The sequence below is a fragment of the Entelurus aequoreus genome, linkage group LG03, assembly GCF_033978785.1.
Source record: "Entelurus aequoreus isolate RoL-2023_Sb linkage group LG03, RoL_Eaeq_v1.1, whole genome shotgun sequence".
NCBI lineage: Eukaryota > Metazoa > Chordata > Actinopteri > Syngnathiformes > Syngnathidae > Entelurus > Entelurus aequoreus.
In genome coordinates, this window is record NC_084733.1 from 51763603 (window position 1) to 51785988 (window position 22386).

The 22386-nt window shown below is 42.6% G+C and overlaps 2 protein-coding genes across 3 annotated transcripts in view; one reads left to right on the forward strand and one right to left on the reverse strand.

The window, feature by feature from the left end:
- tmem260 (transmembrane protein 260) overlaps positions 1-3533 on the reverse strand; it is a 73321-nt gene extending 69788 nt beyond the window's left edge. The window contains exon 1 of the mRNA XM_062042110.1: positions 3161-3533. Coding sequence (XP_061898094.1) covers positions 3161-3269 — 109 coding nt within the window. The 5' untranslated portion in view covers positions 3270-3533. The remainder of the gene's footprint in view (positions 1-3160) is intronic.
- On the forward strand, positions 3016-22120 carry LOC133646590 (E3 SUMO-protein ligase ZBED1). 2 transcript variants are annotated; one of them, XR_009825319.1, is made up of 2 exons: positions 3016-3270; positions 21477-22120. XR_009825319.1 is itself a non-coding variant. In XM_062042112.1 (2 exons), exons 1-2 carry the CDS (start codon positions 20860-20862, stop codon positions 21822-21824), a joined length of 855 nt encoding a protein of 284 aa, XP_061898096.1. In that variant the 5' UTR covers positions 20595-20859; the 3' UTR covers positions 21825-22120. The 2 variants fall into 2 exon arrangements, 1 of the variants encoding a protein (XP_061898096.1); XM_062042112.1 differs by lacking the exon at positions 3016-3270 and adding an exon at positions 20595-21366.
- The last annotated feature ends 266 nt before the right edge of the window (positions 22121-22386 follow it).

Here is a 22386-nt window from a genome sequence, read left to right on the forward strand (position 1 = left end):
GGCCACTGTAACATTACACACAGTTTGAACAGTAACACTGTTTGAATATTTAATTAAGTGATTCTTTGGCGTACCACGCGATGGAGCCTGCGTACCACTTACATCGTTTGAGAATCACTGATCAAGACCACAAGGCAGTTAAATGTTGAATCATTATTGGTGAGCCCCTTTAAACTACTAAAAAAGAGAAAAAATACACAGTTCAAGTAGAAACTTAAAAAAGTGTGGTATGTCTCATATACACAGTTGCACTAAAAGTGAACAACCCCAAATATAAATTACATTTATTTTAATAATAATAATAATAATACCTGGGATTTATATAGCGCTTTTCTAAGTACCCAAAGTCGCTTTACATGTTTTTCTGAACCCATCAATCAATCACACCTGGTGGAGGTAAGCTACTTTCGTAGCCACAGCTGCCCTGGGGTAGACTGACGGAAGCGTGGCTGCAAATTGCGCCTACGGCCCCTCCGACCACCACCTATCATTCATCATTCATTTCACCGGTGTGAGCGGCACCGGGGGCAAAGGGTGAAGTGTCCTGCCCAAGGACACAACGGCAGCGATTTTTGGATGGTAAGAGGCGGGGAGCAAACCTGCAACCCTCAGGTTTCTGGCACGGTTGCTCTACCCCAGGGGTGGGCAATTAATTTTTACCGGGGGCCGCATGAGCAACCCGAGCACTGCTGGAGGGCCACACCGACAATATTTCAATTAAATTTTGCTCAAATTATTTTTGATATACCGTAAGATAGATAATAATAATAATAATATTTTCATTTAACCTAACTTATCTTTATACAAAAGCAGATGACTTTTGATGGTTTTATTTTCAACACTTTCTTACACAACACTTCCTGATGTATATTACAATACAAAAATTTCAATTTCTGTCACTTTATCCTGCATCCTCTTTGTTGTGAACGTAGCACACCTGTAAGGTGATTGGCGAAGAAGGAGGAAGCGTTGCTGTTGCAGAAATGAGGAGTGAGGATTGGTTTTCCTTTTGGAAAGAACAAGATAAGTTGAGCTGTGTTAGTATAGCATTCTCAATAAAAGTTTAAAAAGAGCATCAGACTTGGTGTGCACTTCTTCTGGACGCTACAATTGATGTCAGAAGTGGGATGAAATGCCTCCCAGTTCGCCTTGCCATCAAACCTGCAAACCTGGGAGTCTGCATTGAGGGCGGAATTCCCCCCGTGGCAAGCAGCGTGGCTGCACCTGTAAACGCTGTCTCTCTCTCTCTCTCTCTCTGTCTCTCTCTGTCTCTCTCTTTGCTGCGAGCTCTTCACGTGGCACGTACCTCCCGATGACGTAGCACACAAACAGTGCAGTATGCGCAAAGTTTTACTTCTGACACCAATTGTAGCGTCCAGAAGAAGTGCACACCAAGTCTGACGCTCTTTTTAAACTTTTATTGAGCAAGCTATACTAACACAGCTCAACATATCTCGTTCCTTCCACACGCACGTCTCCTCACTCCTCATTTACGCAACTCAAGAAGACAACATCTACTTCAGCAGGTCGTTACACTATATTCTTTAAACACAGCAACGTGTGTACCACAAATAAGCACACGGCTTTACCTTTACTTGTCTTGTTGAAAACACGCCATTCGTCATCAACTTTTCTCTTTTTAGCGTCTCGGGGGTAACCGGGCATCACTTGTCGCTGTGCGCCTTCCCTCACAGGACATACGCACATATAACACTTTTCAAAATAAAAGCAGCACAGTTGTATTGCACGCACGACAAAGATGTTTTTTTAAATTTATTTTGTAATTTGTGATTGCCGCTGCGCGCACGAGCATACGTCCACACGGAAGTAATACAAATAACGCTTTTCAAAACAAAAGCAGCACCATTGTATTGCACACTCGAAATAGATACTTTTTAAAATGTATTTTGTAATTTATAATTGGCCTCACGCGGGCCGGACAGGGACGTACAAAGGGACGGATGCGGCCCGCGGGCCGCAGAATGCCCAGGTCTGCTCTACCCACTACGCCACGCCGCCCCAAAAATATACAAACTTTTAATTGAATACAAAAAAAAGTGTCCATCTCCAGGGAATTATTTTCACATAGTTTGAGCTTTTTAATTATTTGTGTTTACTTCTTTAATTGGTCCAGCAACCCCCGCAACCCCATAAGGGACAAGCGGTAGAAAAATGGATGGATGGATGGATGTTCAATGCACACTACACAATTCGAAAATGTATTTAAAACTACTAATTATTATTTGAATTATTATGTTGTAAAAAAATTAATTACGTTGGTTTATTATATTGTTGTGAACATATTTCAGGAGTGATATGATGATGATAAACCTGTCAAACATTGATGAATATCATCAGCAAAGCTTTATTACAATAGACACAGTTAAATACTTGGATTCTTGTCACAACACCAGTTTACAAACAGTACAACAGTAATTGAAGTGTCTAACAATGACTGTATTTATTGCACACGCACGTTTTTGAAGATGCTCGGTCAAGATAAAGATGCTGAACGGTTGGCTAAAATATCTCTCTGTAATAACATGTTGTTTAAAATACCTCTCAATAAAAACATATTGTTTAAAATACCTCTCTGTAATAACATGTTGTTTAAAATACCTCTCAGTAAAAATATATTGTTTAAAATACCTCTCTGTAATAACATGTTGTTTAAAATACCTCTCTGTAATAACATGTTGTTTAAAATATCTCTCTGTAATAACATGTTGTTTAAAATATCTCTCTGTAATAACATGTTGTTTAAAATACCTCTCTGTAATAACATGTTGTTTAAAATACTTCTCTGTAATAACATGTTGTTTAAAATACATCTCTGTAATAACATGTTGTTTAAAATATCTCTCTGTAATAACATGTTGTTTAAAATATCTCTCTGTAATAACATGTTGTTTAAAATACCTCTCTGTAATAACATGTTGTTTAAAATACCTCTCTGTAATAACATGTTGTTTAAAATACATCTCTGTAATAACATGTTGTTTCCCTGACAGCTAATCATTGCAGCTGAGAACAAGCACGGTGAACAAGACTCAACATGATTGGCTGCTCCACAACACAACAAACCCACGTGACTTAAAACCAGGAAGTTAGCTCCCTGGCTAGCACTAGCATGTACTGTACTATGAGCACCAGCACCAACCTGAATCTCCACCGGGGACTGTCCTCTGCACACAGGGAACATAGAGAGCAAGGACGCAGGCGACGGTAGCACCAGTCAATATCCAGCTCGTCTTCTGCTCCGAAGCCATTGTGAGTATGGAGAAAACGGAGGCTAACGCGAGACAACCAGCGCCATCATACCGCTTGCTCCGTAGAAGCTATGTTTGGTGATTTCCATGCCGGAATACATTAAAGATCAGTGACTTGACCGAGTTACTTGAAATTAGTGTCGCGTTGTTTCTGAAGTGGGACAATTTTCGGGCAAAATCCATACACAATATAAAAAGGTTTAACGCGTTCATAAATTAAATCCTATCTTTTCCGTGGAAGCGTCCGCGCCAGTTGGCAAATCTCGCGAGACTATCTCGCGTTTTTTTATTTTCTTTATTTAAAAAGTCAATTATATACAAATAAGAGCGTTAGAATGTAGTCAAATACATTATACTCAGCATGAATTAAATGCTGGAAGTCTGCAAAATAAAGTGAATAGGTTTTTGTTGTTCATTACAAAAGGTGCTTTTTATCATTAAATCATTTTAGAGAAAAACAGTAAAGCACATTTTAGATTTAAAAATTACATTTAAAATTAAATTAAATATGACGAAAAGAAATATACATGTATATACATACATATATAAATATATACACATATATATGTATATATACTATGTGTGTGTGTGTGTGTGTGTGTATATATATATATATATATATATATATATATATATATATATATATATATATATATATATATATATCCATCCATCCATCCATTTCTACCGCTTATTCCCTTCGGGGTATCGGGGGGCGCTGGAGCCTATCTCAGCTACAATCGGGCGGAAGGCGGGGTACACCCTGGACAAGTCGCCATCTCATCGCAGGGCGTATATATATATATATATATATATATATATATATATATATATATATATATATATATATATATATATATATATATATATATATATATATACATATACATATACATACATACATACATATATATGTAACTGCTGTGTACCCGTCCCGCCAAGAACCCACACACAGGCTGGATTGGATGATGTGGTTCTTTGCTGGTAGCTGCAATGATCTCTTTTTAGACCAGTTGATCTGCCGTTTCTTTTCTTTTCTTTTCTACTCTGCTCCGGGGTGGACCGCTAGCCTGTCCATCAGATGGGGACATCTCTACGCTGCTGACCCGTCTCCACTCGGGATGGTTCCCGCTGGCCCCACCATGGACTGGACTTTCGCTGATGTGTTGGACTTTCACAATATTATATCAGACCCACTCGACACCGAGGATGTCGTTGTGGCTTGTACAGCCCTTTGAGACACTAGTGATTTAGGGCTATATAAATAAACATTGATTGATTGATTGATCAGAACGCACATACACACAATATGTGGTAAGCACCTCTGCTGTTTTCGATGTCATTAGCAGAGAACAGGAAGTCTACCAAAGTACATAAAATTTTCATATTTTTACAATTACATGAAATGCAATTACAGATGTAACTTAATACAATGGTTTGTAACAGTATACTTTTTCGTGTGTGATCGTATAGTGGTTTTAACTTGCGTTTATCTTTAATGGTATTACAATTAATTCAATACAACATATTTTTAACTTGGTTTTTAACCAACATCATCCTATTTTATATATTTATGAAATAGAAAATAGAAAAATACAAAATACAATACAAGACATGACACAAATAATTAAATGGACTTTTAGCACCCTCTGGTGGTGACTAGCGAATATGAGAGACCACGTTGTTCCCATGTTAAAATGGCGAACAATACAAATTTAAATATGAACGTCTTGACACGTAAAACACACATAGTGCAACAATTATTACCTGCAATGAGTGATCAGAACGCACATACACACAATATGTGGTTAGCACCTCTGCTGTTTTCGATGTCTACAGGGGGAAAATAATATCGACTTCAGTGCAAAATAGTAGGACATCTAACGTGAGCAACAACCAATTCAAAACGAAAATTCCACAACATAGCATTCCAACTGCCATTAAATAACTGTGTATCTTACAATAACTCTCACGTTAGCTTTAGTGTAATTTATAATATTTTGCAGAGCAATATCAAAACGTGTCTTACCATTAGCAGAGAACAGGAAGTCTACTAATAGCTTCCGGTTTGCGGTCATATCTACAGACTTTTCAGGTACCAGCAGATGGCGCAATTGGACCTCTCATTGCATAACAAAACAATATACATATTTTAGCAGGAATTTCACTCAAATAATCAAAGTATTTCTTATACCCGTTACATACACCCCCCTGAAATTCTGCTAAATTTAGGAGTGCAACACTTGAGACAAAAACAAAAAAAATAAGTGCATTACTAGGAACAAAACTGTTGTGCATGTCAGTTCTAAAACTCTCTCAAAAAGGAGTGTGGAAAGAAAGAAGGTGATCAATCTCCTAACTAAACACAGACTCAGAGATGCCTGTTACACCTCTGAAATGCAAAATGTTGTTCCTATAGCTTCAAGTACTACTTAGACTCTTCTTTGGTCATATACTTTCATAACTCAAACTGAAATTGCATCTCTAAAGAACTTAAACAAGGTACTAACTGATACTGTGGACACAGAATCTTCATCTACTACTTGCTTATTCACCTGACAAATCAGGCGTTGTGGAGGGTTCATGAAACTACGATCCCTGAGACCATAACGGCCAGGCTGTGTGCAAATTGCTTGAGCTAAAGGGCCTGGAACGTCACTGTTCAGAAAGTCAGTGTCAAGAATGGCTGTCTCAGGAGCATCAGTGTCCGGGGGGTCAATGTCTTGTTGAAGGTCTTTGTCAGGAGGAGCAACGTCTGTGGGGATATTGTCAGGAGGGGACATGTCAGTAGAGTCAGTGTCCAAAGGGGTCACATCTGGATGGATAGTTACAGGAGGGGCAACGTCTGTGTCAGTGACTATATCTTCAGAGCACTGTGGTGAGCCTTCCGCACCATTAACAGCAGCATAGTCAACATCTTCAGGGACTAGCTGACTGTCCTGACTGGACGCGGTGACTGAGAGAGAGTCGGATTGAGCAGCATCAGACCTCCGGTCAAACGAGTCATCCTCCTCTTCAGAATGGACTTCCTCTTCACCTGTCCGCATCAGCCAGTTGACTGTACGTACATCACTCTCTTCCACCATATCAGGCACGTCAGGACATACATCACTTCCATGCGCAGCAGCGTCACAATCAGAGTGCCCAGAGACATTGTCCAGGTCTCTGTCACATGGCAGGAAGCTAACAGAGAGTAGTAGATTCCAGTGAACGACTCTCTCTCTGCCTGTCTCTCTCTGCCTGTCAGGCAATCCTTGACTCTGTAGACATTGAGTTCAGGTCTGATTGAGATGACTTCATAAGGGGTCGACTCCCACTTGTCTGCAACCTTGCGTTTTCCTGGCACACCTCTGTTGGCAACCAGCACTCTGTCTCCAACAACGAGGGGTGAGCCCTTGACTTTGCGGTTGTACAGCTTGGCATGGCGAGTCTGTTCCCTGAGACTGTTCCTCTGCACAATCTGAGCAGCTTCATGCAGATCCTTTTTCAGTTGGGACACAAAGTCTGAGTGACTGACAACAGCGTCATTGGTGAGAGCATGTTGAAACATGACGTCGACAGGGAGATGAGGGATTCTTCCAAACATTAAGTAGAAGGGTGCAAACCCTGTTGTCTCATGCTCTGCGCAGTTGTAGCAGAAGGTAAGTTGCTGCAGCATTTGTGGCCACTTTGCTTTGGACTGAAGGGGAAGAGACCTGATCATATCTCCCAGGGTCCTGTTAAAACGCTCTGTGACACCATTTCCCATGGGGTGATACGGAGTCGTATGGGACTTCTGTACCCAAGCCATCTCTAGAAGCTCCTTAATCAACTTTCTCTCAAAATTGGCTCCCTGGTCCGAATGGATGCGCTGCGGAAAGCCATAAATTAGAAAGAAGTCATTCCAGAGACGACGAGCAACTTGCCTTGCAGTCTGATTCTTGCATGGGAAGGCGTGTGCCATCTTGGAGAAGTGATCGGTCACAACTAGAACATCCACAGACTTGTTCCCTTGCTCAGCAGTCCAAAAGTCTATGCAGACCAACTCCATAGGCTCAGAGGTGACAATGTTCTTGAGAGGAGCACAGCTGTGTGGCTCGGGTGTCTTCCCTACTATGCAGCGCTGACAAGACTGAACATAGTTCACAACATCCCGTTCCATGCCACTCCAGAAGAGTCGTTGCCTCACCAGAGACAAGGTACGATGCTGGCCTTGGTGACCTGCTGAGTCATGGAGACCTTGGAGGACTTTCTGCTTTAAAGAGTCTGGTACTATGTACTGGAGGATCTTCTTGTTAATCTTGGGATCTTTTCGTATCTTGTACAGCGTGCCATTCTGTATGGTCAGTCTACTCCAATGCTTTAGAAGTTTGATCACGCTATGCGACTCAACAGCTCGCTCACGCCTGGTAGGTCTCTTGTGTCTCTGTACAAAGTACATGGCCCTGCCTACTGTCTTGTCTTGCTCCTGTTGACCAACAAGCTGACTCTGAGGGAGTGCAGTGGACTGGTCTGCCTTCTGTAGAAGACTGAAGGCAGCGTCCGCCCCAATCATGCGACGTACACCTCCAGTGGACTGAGCACTGAAGATGGCAGCGACTTCCTCTGACGCAACTGAGCCTCTTGTGTTCGGTGAAATTGCCTCTTGCACTGGCCCGTCTGATGTTTCACCACCTTCGTCCACAACAGCCTGACAGTTGTTGGACACTCTGAACACCTCTTGCACGGTTCTGTCATTCACACCGTTGACTTGTTCCAACAGTGAGGCATAAGGTTCGGTGACAAGGCGATGACCCACACACGACTGGACAAATGGCTCACGGCTCAATGCGTCGGCTACAATGTTCTTTGGGCCAGGAATGTACTACAAGTCGAAGTCATAAGCAGCGAGCTTTGCCACCCACCGCTGTTCACACGCGTCAAGTCTGGGTTTGGTCAGAATATATGTCAAGGGGTTATTGTCAGTCCATGTGGTGAAATGTCTGCCTTTCAACCAGTGGCTGAATTTGTCACATACTGCCCATTTCAAGGCAAGAAATTCAAGTCGGTGCGCAGGGTAGTTTAGCTGGGAGCGAGAGAGCGTTCTACTCGCAAAGGCGACAGGTCTAGCTACCTTTCCACCAGGCGGAAGTTGTGACAGGACAGCTCCAATCCCATCAAAGGATGCGTCGACAGCCAGAATGAACGGGGCATTGAAATCTGGGTGGGCTAGAGTGACACTTGTCATGAGGTCGTGTTTCAGTGTCTCAAACGCGGTCTGGCATGCGTCGGACCAATCAGCAGAAGTCAGCTTCACAGGACCTCCTTTCTTCACAGGTTTGCGACCTTTCTTGCGCTTGCAGTGAGCGCTAGGTTCAGCTGTGAGCCTGAACAGCGGTTTAGCCTTCGCAGAACATGCCTCAATGAAACTTTGGTAGTACATCACCATGCCCAAAAACGATCTGATTTTACTAGGACAAGGTGTTCTACCATCAGATTCCATGATGTATGCGACCTTTAGGTCATTTATGGCTCTGACTTTCTCAGGGTCTGTTCGGACTCCATCTTCACTGATGACGTGCCCGAGAAATTTCACAGTCCTCCTGAGGAAGAAGCACTTCTTGGGTGCGAGCTTAAGGTTGTGCTCCTTGAGGCGGGCAAACACCATCTGCAGGCGTTTGAGTGCAACTTCTTCTGTAGGTGCAAATACCATCAGATCGTCGAGGTAACACAACAGGCTTGTGAAATTCTCGTCACCGAATATTGACATCATCATCCTCATGAAGGTAGCTGGACTGTTGCATAGGCCCTGAGGGAGATGGTTATATTCATGAAGTCCAAAGGGTGATGAGAATGCTGTATACTTCTTGTTATCAGGGTGCAAGGGGACATTATAGAAGCCTGATGTCAGGTCCATCGTGGAGAACAGAGCATTTCCACCAAGTGCGACTAGAGCATCTGCTTGGTGCGGCAGTGGGTAGACATCCTTCACAGTTCTTGCGTTGAGCCATCTGAAGTCAGTGCATACTCTGAGGTCTCCATTCCGCTTCCATACGAGAACGAGTGCAGATGCATATTCACTGCTCGACTTTTGAATAATGCCTTTTTCCTCCATCTCATTCAGAGTCGTTCTCAGTTTCTCATATTGGCTTGGTGGTATGCGCCTGTATGGTAGACGGAACGGCTTGTCATCAACAAGGTGGATGCGATGCACAAACTCTTTGGCCTCTCCACAGTCCATCTTGTGTCTGGAGAAGATTGACTCATATTCTTCAATAATGTGAACAAGCTTGTCTTTCCACTGCAGTGACACTTCGCATGACTTCAGATCAATGTCTTGCAGGCCCAGAGTCTCCAGTGCACGCACCATGTCCTCTTCTGACCTCGGATGCACATCTTCGCTCTGCACACACTGCATGTTGCACTTGACCTCCTCTGCTTTGGGTAGGTCCTCCACTGCGATACAGGGGGACACATCTGCGATCTTGGTGTTCCTTCTCAACACCACAGTTCTGTCTGTAGGGTTAATTACTTTAACGGGCACCCATCGATCTCCCCAAAGTGGAATAATAACCCTTCCAACAAGGATTTGTTTGGGTCTAGCTTTAGACTGGGTCGGCTCAACGACCACAGTACTGCCTACTGACATCAGAGCTGACTCAGGTAACTTGCCCCAGACAAGGTGCTCACTCTGTGGTTTCAGTGTTACACAACTTTTGACTTTCACTGTTCCCACCTTATCTGGAATGCATTCACCTCTCCATCTCTCTGTGTTGGACAGTAGTGACAAGAATTGGCAGTGGTCATCAGTCTGACCATTGTCGGGCGAGGAAACAAGCCTCCAGTAGCTGTCAGTGCTCTTCAGTTGAGTTAGGATATGCTTGATAGCATTGCTGCCAAGGATCATTGCTTCTGTCTGGCCAGGTACAACCATTACTGGAACGATCATCCTGCATCCGTAAACGGTAACATCAAGGTTATACATGTCTTTGGGGGAAACGCGGTGTCCACCGCAGCCTACAATGACATAGTCATCAGCTGTGTCCTTTGTCATGTTAGGGCATTGCTGCAGCAGGGACTCAACAGCAGACTCACTTATTGTACTGGCCATTGACCCGCTGTCTAACAGTGCTTTGAAAGTGGGGCCATTCTTCACAAATACAGGCGTGTAGAACAGGCTATCAGTCTCTGCTATTCTCTGGGATCCCTGAAATATCAGTTTATTGGGTGAGACTACTGTACTGCCACTATAACTGCGGTGCGACTCATAGAGGGATTCAATATCAAGCATGTCGGGCTTCTCATAACTGGTTGGAGGTTCAATTAGCTGATCTGCGCGGTCCTCCCCTGTGTGCAGATCGGTCAGTTTTCCTGAGGCTGTGGAGTGGTCCTCCTCGCCGGACAGTCACGACGTGAATGGCCTGGGGCATAGCACTTGAAGCAAAGCCTCTTCTCCCGGCAATGAGAGAAAGCACTGTGACCTTCATCTTTGCAAATAATGCATGGCATGTCAGTGAACCCGTCAACTCTGTTCTCAAGACACCTGGGTGGAGCTCGCTTCCTCACTTGTGACTGGTTAGAGGTCCCACGTAGCAGAACCTTTTCCAACATAGCCATCACCTCCGCTAGGGGGACATACTGAGGGCTCTGGGTTTGAGGTGCCTCGTGACCACTGTGGTCAAGGGCTGGACTACGGCTCACCTCAGCTGCGTGTACTGCAATGTCCATCCTCTTCACAGTGTGTATTGGGGGAGTTGCTTTGCAGCTCATCTCAGCATGGTACTCGTCAGCACCTCCAGTACTTCACACGCTGACCATTTGTCGATTGTTTTGGATCTGAAAGTGAGGGCCAGGTCTTTGCAGGGACAGTTCCGAATAAACATGCGAGTCACCTCTGTTTCAGGGTTGTCCAGCGTCTTGCCCTGCTCTCTCAGACAGTCAATGGCGAAGTCAGCTGCTCTGTTCAGTCTCAGCCAGTAGTCATAGGGGTCTTCCTGGTCTTTAGGCAAAGTCGAGTAAAAGTCAGCTAAGGGGACAGAAGAGTACCTATTACAGCTAAAGTGTTTCCTAAGTAGACCATAAATCAGGTCGGGCTGAGCATGCATGTCAATATTACTGTTCCTAATGCCAAACTTTACTACATCCTTAGCCTTTCCCCTCAAATGCATAAGGATCTCCTCAGCCTGCTCTTCAACTCTCACATTACTCCTCTTAATGAATGTTCTCATCAGATCTTCCCATTCATGCACCTTAATTGAATCCGACCCATCTCCTACAAATGATGGCGGTTCCTTAACCTTCCTATGTGTGACAACCTGAACCTGAGATACATCAGACACATGGCTAGGCTGACTCAGTGTGTTTGTTACATCCTGTGTGAAAGTTGAAGCAGAAGTTATTGTGTTATTTGGCTGCATACGCGACATGATACTATCAGCTAACTGTTGACCTATCTCCTGAATGACAGTCCTCATCTGGTCAGCTACACACTCAGAGACGCTACCAATAGGATTTGGTGTAGACGTGACTTGAGGCAAATAAGAGCTAGTGCGCTGGTTAGCTGCATTATGTACGCTAGCATTGGAAACTGCCTCTAATGAGGACAAACTAACACCTGGGGCAGGACTATCAACAGAAAAGGGGATGGGAGTAGGCATACACCTGCCTCTGCCAACTTGAATGGGTGTGCCAAACTTTGGGAAAAGTGGATTACTCTGAAAAGACATGTTTCAAAAATGTCTGCCACAATACAGTACAGTCCACCCCACTTTCTGAAATCATCAATAAGAAAATGGCAAATAGAATCAAAATGATAAAACAAATCAGCAGTCTGTGTGACACGCTACTGCTATGCCACATACAATTATCTGTGCCGCTGTGACACACTATAATGAGCTTCACTGCAATATATGCTACCCTTGTAAACCGTGAACACACAAATACTGTGAACCGATGGCTTCATGGAGCGATGTGGTAGGCAGGACGGTCACCAGTTCGACGAACGTGATAGAAGTCTCAGGTCACAGCACCAATGTAACTGCTGTGTACCCGTCCCGCCAAGAACCCACACACAGGCTGGATTGGATGATGTGGTTCTTTACTGGTAGCTGCAATGAGTGATCAGAACGCACATACACACAATATGTGGTTAGCACCTCTGCTGCTTTCGATGTCATTAGCAGAGAACAGGAAGTCTACTAATAGCTTCCGGTTTGCGGTCATATCTACAGACTTTTCAGGTACCAGCAGATGGCGCAATTGGACCTCTCATTGCATAACAAAACAATATACATATTTTAGCAGGAATTTCACTCAAATAATCAAAGTATTTCTTATACCCGTTACATATATATATGTATGTATGTATATATATATATATATATATATATATATATATATATATATATATATATATATATATATATATATATATATATATATATATATATATATATATATATATATATCGATTAATCTGTCGATTATGACTGTAGCTGCTGACAGAAGCACATTGTATATATGTTATATAATTTCATAGTTGGTTAGAATAAATAAATACAATGTATAAATATAAGTTCATATTTACATAAAATGTGATTAAAAATGTATTTCCTTTGGTAATTTCATGCAAGTATATGTTAACTTTATTTTTGTTACAAAACCCATGTAAATTGGAGAGGAACATATTTTTTGTTCCGGTTTGGTCACATTGTTGGGGGGACAATTAATATGTGACGGAATAAGAGAAGCAGCATGAGACAGCAAGCATTTGATGAAAGACGTTAATGGAGTCTCGGCTTGAAAAGAAACTTTATTCCCTCAGAGTTTGTGAGGCCAATGAGGTATGTTTCTTTCTGATATGTATGTGAAATCAATGTGTTTTATGTTATTGGATGTCAGACTAATTGTAAGTTCTGTTTTTCTTATTTATTAGTTCTGTCGGCATTATTTCGGCATTATTTTGGCATTGTGTTGGCATCGTTGTTACGAGAAGAAGGCGTGGCTGACAATAAATGTCTGTTTGAGAAAAATGAACAACTTGAGCCTTGATTAAGACCTCGGAGGGAGTATCAGTCAGAACTCAGCCTACGTCGCGCTGAAGAGAAGGAGAGGGAGCCTGTCGCAGCAGCGGAGCCGTTAACGAGCAGCTCTTTGATGAGTGACGTCATCGCTCTCAATCTTCAAAGGAAAGAAGCCGCATGCACGGACATTCCAGAAGCAATCAGTGTCCAAGGTGCAGCGTGGTTAACTCAACACCAAGTATCACGTTTAAAACAAGTTAAATGTGAATGTTGGTTTAACCTGCTAACTTGAAAGGGACTTTCTAAATGCTAAAAAGGGATATCCTGCTGTGGTGTGAAGTAATTATTTAAGTTAAGAAAGGGCTTGTATGATACAAGGTGATTATCATTGCAAAGCTTATCTTAAATTAATTGCTTGTTTTCTTTTGACAATTTAAAAAAGCATATCAAGGTATTTAAAAGGCACGTTTATAATACATTTTTGACATTGAAATGTATGTGGGTTTTATAACAAGTGGAATAAGATCAACTTTAATTAATAATAGTGTCATAATACACAAACTTTATTTTTGAAAGAAAAAGCAAACCTAAACATATCTAAGTTGACAGTTAGCCTACATTTAAATTTGCATTCAACTACAGTTAATACATTTTCATCCAAACTTTTAAGTTGGCTAATATTCAAACCAAACTAAGCTAAAACACAAAATCAATAGGCTAGCAACATGTCTGACCAAGAACACGCTGACACTCGACACGCTGTGGTGGTGCAAGAAGATCCTGAAGAAGTTACGACCCCAAATCCCCATGAGCCGAGCACAAGTCAAGCAGTGAAAGAAGAGGGCTTAAAAAAAAGTACAAGACCCAGAAAACTCACTGAGAAAGGCCAAGCGTTTCATGAGGAAATGGTGAGCAAGCTTCAAGCTCGCTTCAACGCCAGTTATGAAAAATGGAAATCTACTGCCAAACAAGCAAAAAGAGCACTTGACGCATCTGATATAGCAAGCTTGCACGGTCACATTGCTCGGATACAAGAAACTTCTGGTGAAGTCATGCAAGCGTATGAAGAACTACGTAGTCATGAAACTCCTGATGGAAACACTCGCCGCAGAGTTGACACATGTGATGCAGTTTCTCAGAAAGTTTTCCAACAAGCACAAGAGAATCTTGCAGCAGAAGAAGATGAGCGAGATCAAGACAAGAAGTCATTTCACTGGAGTGAAACTCGCTCAGCGTTTATTTTAGCATCCTCGCAAAGATCCAAAAACTCTAGTAGTCGACGTTCAAGTCAGCTGTCTGCAAAAAGGCAAGACGCAGCAGCAGAAGTAGCTGCAGCTGAAGCCACTCTGTTGGTCTTAGAAGAAATGGCACGTGGAAGTGTATGAACAAGAAGGCAACTCGGATGAGGAATTGTCAGATCTTCTGCATGGAAGGAGCACACCAAGGAAGCTACCATCCAAGCCAGTAAGACAGTGTGAAGTGAAAAATGAATATTCAGGTTGCAATCCACATGCACAACCATTCATACCAAAAGACACCACAAGAGGGCAACTTAATAGCAATGAAATACCAGAAGATGGCATAACAGCACTGGCTAAAGCATTGACAGAGTCCATCAACATTAGCCGTCTACCGGTTCCAGAGCCCGCAGTTTTCAATGGAGATCCCATTAAGTACAAGGACTGGATAATGTCTTTTCAATTGCTGATTGAAAGAAAGAACATCCCAGTGGCTGAAAAGATCTACTACCTCCGAAAGTATGTTGGCGGTCCTGCGAGAAAGGCAGTCGAAAGCTACTTTCTGCTCGGAACAGAAATGGCATACCGTACAGCTTGGAACACTCTGGAAGAAAGATATGGTAGTCCATTTGTAATCGCCAAAGCTTTCAGAGACAAGCTCTCAGCCTGGCCAAGAATTGGAACCAAGGATAATGTGGAACTAAGAGAGTTCTCAGACTTTCTCAAAGGTTGCGAAGTGGCAATGCTACAGATAAAGAGTCTTCAAATTCTAAATGACTGCTATGAGAACCAGAGAATGCTCAGCAAGCTTCCTGATTGGCTTACGGCAAGATGGAATCGTAAAGTAGTTGAAATTGAAGATCAGTGTGGTTCATTTCCTACATTCAGCCATTTTGTCAACTTTGTAGAAAAGGAAGCCAGGATCGCGTGCAACCCAGTGACATTTCTAAGTGCTCTCAAGGCAAATGATTCAGAGAAAGAGAAAGCGAAAACTCCAATGACTCAGAATGTTGGAGCAAGGACATTGACAAGCAGTACGGAAGACAAAACTGATACACTGAAGTGTGAATTCTGTGAAAGGTCAAATCACAACATTCTGACATGTCGAAAGTTCATGGAGAAGGAGAACGCTGCAAAAGTGCAATTTGTAAAAGACAAGGGATTGTGTGTTGGTTGTCTTAACTCTGGACACATCTCAAAGAAATGTGAAAATAGAAGTATCTGCAACACATGCAAGGGGAAACACCCAACATGTTTACATGAAGAACGAGACAAAGAGTCAAGAAAGAATAAGGACATCCAAAGGGAAACAAAAGGTTACAAGTGAGTCAAAGGAAACCAAACGAACTAAGGAACCAAGTCAAGAAACACCAACTGAGGCTATCTCAAACCGTGTTATCCGAAGCGACAATGGTAACCTCACATCCACAATTGTTCCAGTGTGGTTGTCCACAACAAGTAATCCAGAACAAGAAATACTGATTTACGGTCTTTTAGACAGTCAGAGTGACACATTTGTTCTGCAAGAAAAGGCAGATGTTCTGGACACAGACAAGAAAGATGTGCAGTTAAAGCTCTCCACACTGTCATCCAAAGACACAGTCATTCCTAGTCAAAAGCTGACAGGTCTACAAGTCAGAGGCTTCTACTTGTCAAAGAGAATCCCTCTTCCCATGACGTATACAAGAGAGTTTATCCCTGCCAATCTAAGTCACATTCCCACTCCGAACGCAGCAAGAGCATGGCCTCACTTAGAGCACCTCGCTGATGAGATCGCCCCTCTAATTAAATGTGATGTTGGTCTGCTAATAGGTTACAACTGTTCACAAGCTCTGGTACCCAGAGAAGTCGTGTCAGGAAGAGACAATGAGCCCTTTGCTCAGAAAACAGATCTTGGCTGGACCATAGTTGGAGGACTTGATCCATGTGTTGACTATGGAGATGCAATTGGATGCAGCCACAGGGTTGTTGTCAAAGAAGTGACACCCAATTCACCATCTGATCAGTTGTTGAAGGAAGTACACCACATTTGTCGCACCCAAGTCAAAGAAGTAATCACACCGTTGAATGTGATTGAGTCTGATTTCAACGAAAAGAAAGTGGAAGACTCTAATTTCTCCCAAGAAGACTTGCGGTTCATTTCAATAATGGAAAGGGGAGTGAAAATGCAAGAAGATGGTCATTGTGAACTACCTTTGCCGTTCAAACAAGACGGACCAAACTTACCGAACAACAAGAAATGTGCAGAACATCGACTCACAGCCCTTTGAGACACTTGTGATTTAGGGCTATATAAATAAACATTGATTGATTGATTGATTGACTCAAGTGTCTGAAGAAAAGATTTGAAAGAGACAAACAGTATCACAACGACTACACAAAGTTCATGAATGAAACAATAGAGCGCGGAGAAGCAGAAAAGGTGCCTCCTGAAGAATTGGACAGGGGTCCTGCCTGGTACATTCCACATCATGGGGTGTACCACCCCCAAAAGCCCGGAAAAATAAGAGTGGTCTTCGATTGTTCGGTGAAGTATGAAGGAGTCTTGTTGAATGATTACGTTTTGACCGGACCAGAGTTGACCAACACGCTGGTGGGAGTCTTGTGCAAATTTCGGAATGGGCCCAGGAGAAATCCATTGCTCTATTGTAATCGCGAAGTCCAGAGTAGCACCAACCAAAGCCACTACAGTACCAAGGTTGGAGCTGTCTGCAGCAGCGGTTGCAGTGCGTACAAGTGACATGCTCAATGCAGAGTTGGAGCTGAATGTCGAAGAATTCTTCGGGACAGATTCACAAGTTGTCTTGGGATATGTCAACAATGAAGCGAGACACTTTCATGTGTTTGTAGCGAAACGCATCCAACATATCAGAGAGAGTACCAACCCCACACAGTGGAAGTATGTTGCATCAGAGGACAATCCTGCAGACCATGCGTCGCGTGGAGTCAAGGCCAAAGATCTCATCACCTCAAACTGGTTCAGTGGGCCAAGTCTTCTATGGCAAGAAGAGCTACCCAGTGGAGAGTGCAAGGTGGGAGAGCTTGACGCAGGAGACTCAGAAGTATGCAAAGCTGTTGTACACCGCAAACTCAAGGTGGTTTCTCTGGAAGAACGTTTTGAGAAGTTCTTCAGCTGGTCGAGATTAGTCAAAGCTATTGTAAGGCTCACCAGATTTGTGAGGGAAGACCTGTACCTACGCAAGAGATGGCGTAGAGTGCAAGATCTCGCCAATGAATTCTGGCGCAGATGGAGAAAGGAATACATGTTGAACCTACAGCAAAGACAGAAATGGCAGAAGACAAGAAGGAATGCCAAAGTCAATGATGTAGTGCTCATACACGATGACACAGCACCCAGGAACGATTGGAAACTCGCTAAGGTCACTGCAATGTATCCAAGCGAAGATGGATGTGTGCGCAAGGTGCAGCTTCTAATCAGTGACTCTACATTAGATGACCATGGCACACGACTCAACAAGCAGACACACTTGGACAGACCTATCCACAAGACAGTTACACTGTTAGAAGCAGAATAGACCCACACTAGTCTGAAAAGAGAAAACACATTAGATTTGGTGGGAGTGTAGCTGCTGACAGAAGCACATTGTATATAAGTTATATCATTTCATAGTTGGTTAGAATAAATAAATACAATGTATAAATATAAGTTCATATTTACATAAAATGTGATTAAAAATGTATTTCCTTTGGTAATTTCATGCAAGTATATGTTAACTTTATTTTTGTTACAAAACCCATGTAAATTGGAGAGGAACATATTTTTTGTTCCGGTTTGGTCACATAGTTGGGGGGACAATTAATATGTGACGGAATAAGAGAAGCAGCATGAGACAGCAAGCATTTGATGAAAGACGTTAATGGATTCTCGGCTTGAAAAGAAACTTTATTCCCTCAGAGTTTGTGAGGCCAATGAGGTATGTTTCTTTCTGATATGTATGTGAAATCAATGTTTTATGTTATTGGATGTCAGACTAATTGTAAGTTCTGTTTTTCTTATTTATTAGTTCTGTCGGCATTATTTCAGCATTATTTTGGCATTGTGTTGGCATCGTTGTTACGAGAAGAAGGCGTGGCTGAAAATAAATGTCTGTTTGAGAAAAATGAACAACTTGAGCCTTGATTAAGACCTCGGAGGGAGTAACAATGACTTCGATTAATCGATTAATAATCGGATAATACTGGCGCCATGTTCTTTCAACTTGCCAAATAAAACAAGGAAAATTTTACAAAAATGCACACTTTTGACACCCCTGCTATAGGTAATAAAAAATTAAATCTGATAAATGTATCGATAAAAAGCAGAGCCTGACGACGCATGCGTGTTTATCATAACTCTCTCGCTCTCTCTGTCTCTGCCCCTCCCTCACGAATGCTGCTGCTGCACGCACAATTTGTTGTGTTTTTAACCTTCTTAACCCTGAACGTACATTGTTAATACACGCAACCCTAACTCAAAATGCCGGACATTTGAGGCATTTAAGAAACTCCGCCCTGACAGCCCCGTAAAAGAGGACATGTCCGATGAAAAGAGGACGTATGGTCAGGACCTAGCATGCTAGCAGCGATCGTTTTCACGTCCGGTGAAACCGATCCCCGCTAGTCCTCTTTTGCTAGCATGCTAGCAGCTAACCGGACATATCTTCTTTTGCGGAGTTTCATAAATGCCTCAAATGTCCGGCATTTTGAGTATTGTTTACACAATGTGCAGTACGCTACTTAATATGTCCGAGTGGAAACTCGTTCGGTACACTTCCGCACCGAAACGAAACCCCTGTACCGAAACGGTTCGATACAAATACACGTACCGTTACACACCTATTATTTTGATTATTGTTTCACAGCTGTTTGTAAATGTTCCAGTTTATAAATAAACGTTTAAAAAAAAAAAAAACATAGCCTCTGCGCATGCACATAGCATAGAGCCAACGACTCGATGACTAGATTAATCGCCAACTATTTTTATAATCGATTTTAATCGATTTAATCGATTAGTTGTTGCAGCCCTAATATATATTAGGGGTGTAACTACGTGTATTTGTATTGAACTGTTTCGGTACGTGAAGTGAAGTGAAGTGAATTACATTTATATAGCGCTTTTTCTCAAGTGACTCAAAGCGCTTTACATAGTGAAACCCAATATCTAAGTTACATTCAAACCAGTGTGGGTGGCACTGGGAGCAGGTGGGTAAAGTGTCTTGCCCAAGGACACAACGGCAGTGACTAGGATGGCGGAAGCGGGGATCGAACCTGCAACCCTCAAGTTGCTGGCACGGCCGCTCTACCAACCGAGCTATACCGCCCGTGGGCTTCGGTTCGGTCCGGAGGTGTACCGAACGAGTTTCCACACGGACATATTAAGTAGCGTACTGCACATTGTGCAAACGATGCACACTGAGGCACAGCACACGGCATGCTAGCAACAACAACATGCAAAAGCTAGAGCTGGAAAACCCTCCTGCCTCTTTAAGATCTCCCGTTTGGGAACACTTTGGCTTTGCGGTGCGATATAGCAATGGAGGACGAGAGGTGGACAAATCGAAAGCAGTTTGCCAACATTGTTCAGCAGCGGTAGGGTAAGCTTCTGGTAACTCATCAAACATGCTAACACATTTAAAGCGGCACCACCCCAAGTGAACATCGCTTCAGCTAAGAGAAAGACGAACATGGTGCAAACCCAGCTACCCACCGCATTCAAGCAGCCTCTCCTCGGCGAGTCAGAAAGGGCTAAAGCTATAACAAATACCGTTGGTGTTTTTATAGCAGCAGATTTAAGACCATATTCAGTGGTGGAAAACACTGGCTTTAAACACATGATAAAGGTAATTAAGCCACGATATCAAGTACCTTCTCGCCCACAGAAAATCATTCCGGGCCTTTTATGAGAAAACTAAATCTGCTGTTATCTAGGATCTGTCATCTGCATCAGGCTTTGCACTCACAACAGATGGATGGACATCCAGAGCTACAGAGAGCTACATAACTGTGACTGCCCATCACAGGGCCCCTGACTGGACTTTTGCAAGCCATGTTCTGCAAACTCAGGTCATTTATGAACAACACATCAGCACAACTCTAGCAGAGGGACTTAAGGAGACTGTGTTGGAGTGGAAGCTAGAGAGGCCAGGAACAACAATTACTGTCACAACAGACAATGCCAGAAATATTGTAAATGCAGTGAAAGAAGCTGGTCTGGGCCCCCAAATTGGATGTTTCGCTCACACAATAAATTTAGCTGCACAGAAAGCAACAGGTCTCAACCAAGTGTGCAGACTGCTAGGGAGAGTGAGAAGGATCGTGTCTTTCTTTCACTGTAGCTCAACAGCCGCACACATACTCAAACCCAAACAGGAGATGCTTGGTGTACCACAGCACACACTTATTCAGGATGTCGTCACCCGATGGAATTCCAGTCACGACATGCTGGCAAGGTACCTAGAACAGCAAGCACCAGTGTATTCAGCACTGACAGAAAAGGCCCTCAAGAAAAACAAAGATATAACCACACTGTCTGACCGGGATGTGAGGATGGCAGAGGAGATAGTTGAGGTCCTTAAACCGCGTAAGAAAATCATCACACTGATTGGTACTGAAACCGCACCTTCAGCATCCATGATCCTGCCCCTCAAAACCACAGTACTGAACACTATGGAACCCAGTGAAGAAGACAGTCCAACTGTTCGTCAAATCAAGGCTGCCATCAGAGACAACCTCGAGGGCCGATACTCTGACTGTGAAGACTTCCTCCACAAATGCACAGTCCTTGACCCCAGGTTCAAGACCCTACCTCATGTGGATGATGCCTATCGTGACAAAATCTACACCTGCCTCATCACAGAGCTAGTGACAATGGAAGAAAAGGTATTATTTTTTTTATTTGTAGAAAAGGACTTTTTTAATTTAAATAAATAAACTTGCATTAATAATAGTACTCATTAAACATTCATACATTTTTTTCATTTTATTTGCAGAGTGAGGAGGCCACAGGGACATCAGCAGCCAGTTCATCCTCAGGACCAGAACTCTCAGGGGAATCTGAATCATCTCCACCTGTCAAGAAGTCTGCATTGACTGAACTGTTTGGTGAGCTCTTCACGACTCCGGTGGGAGACAAGCCTACTTTGCAGCTGGTGAAAGAAGACATTGCCTCATACAAGGCAGTCTCAGGCATTAAACTAGATTCTGACCCACTTCTATGGTGGAAGAACAATGAGACCATACTGACTCTTACTGCCAAGTTAGCCAGGCACTACCTCGCCATACCTGCTACCTCCGGTATTTTCCACAGCTGGAGACATTTCTGCAGAAAATGTGGATAAACTGATTTTTCTGGCAAAAAATATGAAGATTGAGTGAAAGTCACCAGGGTTAAAGGCTGGGGGGGGGAAGAAAAATTAATCTGAGGCTGAGTTGACTAAAACTGTTTAATGTTGCACTTTTTATATGTAGAAGAACATTTTTAAAATCTGAGTCATTTTTGTTAAGAAACCAATTCTGAGCCTTATCTTATTAAGTTTTATTTTGTTTTAATTTTATATATGTTGACCACATTAACCCTGACAATGGTTAGCATTCATGACTGCCTGCTGTTGCACTGATCAGCCTACAGAGCTATTTCTATTTTTGGGCATAATTGTTATAGTGTTCCCAATGTTAAAAGGCCTTTGTTTACAAATTTGGTAAATAAATAACCAGAAAATTTATATTTTGTTTTTTTCTTACTGTACCGAAAATGAACCGAACCGTGACCTCTAAACCGAGGTACGTGCCGAACTGAATTTTTTGTGTACCGTTACACCTCTAATATATATATATATATATATATATATATATATATATATATATATATATATATATATATATATATATATATATATATAT

Coding starts and splice junctions, on each gene's coding strand:
- LOC133646590 (XM_062042112.1), top strand. CDS start 20,860: ATGCTTGGTGTACCACAGCACACACTTATTCAGGATGTCGTCACCCGA. Junction 21,367..21,476: donor TAGTGACAATGGAAGAAAAG/GTATTATTTTTT, acceptor TTTTATTTGCAG/AGTGAGGAGGCCACAGGGAC.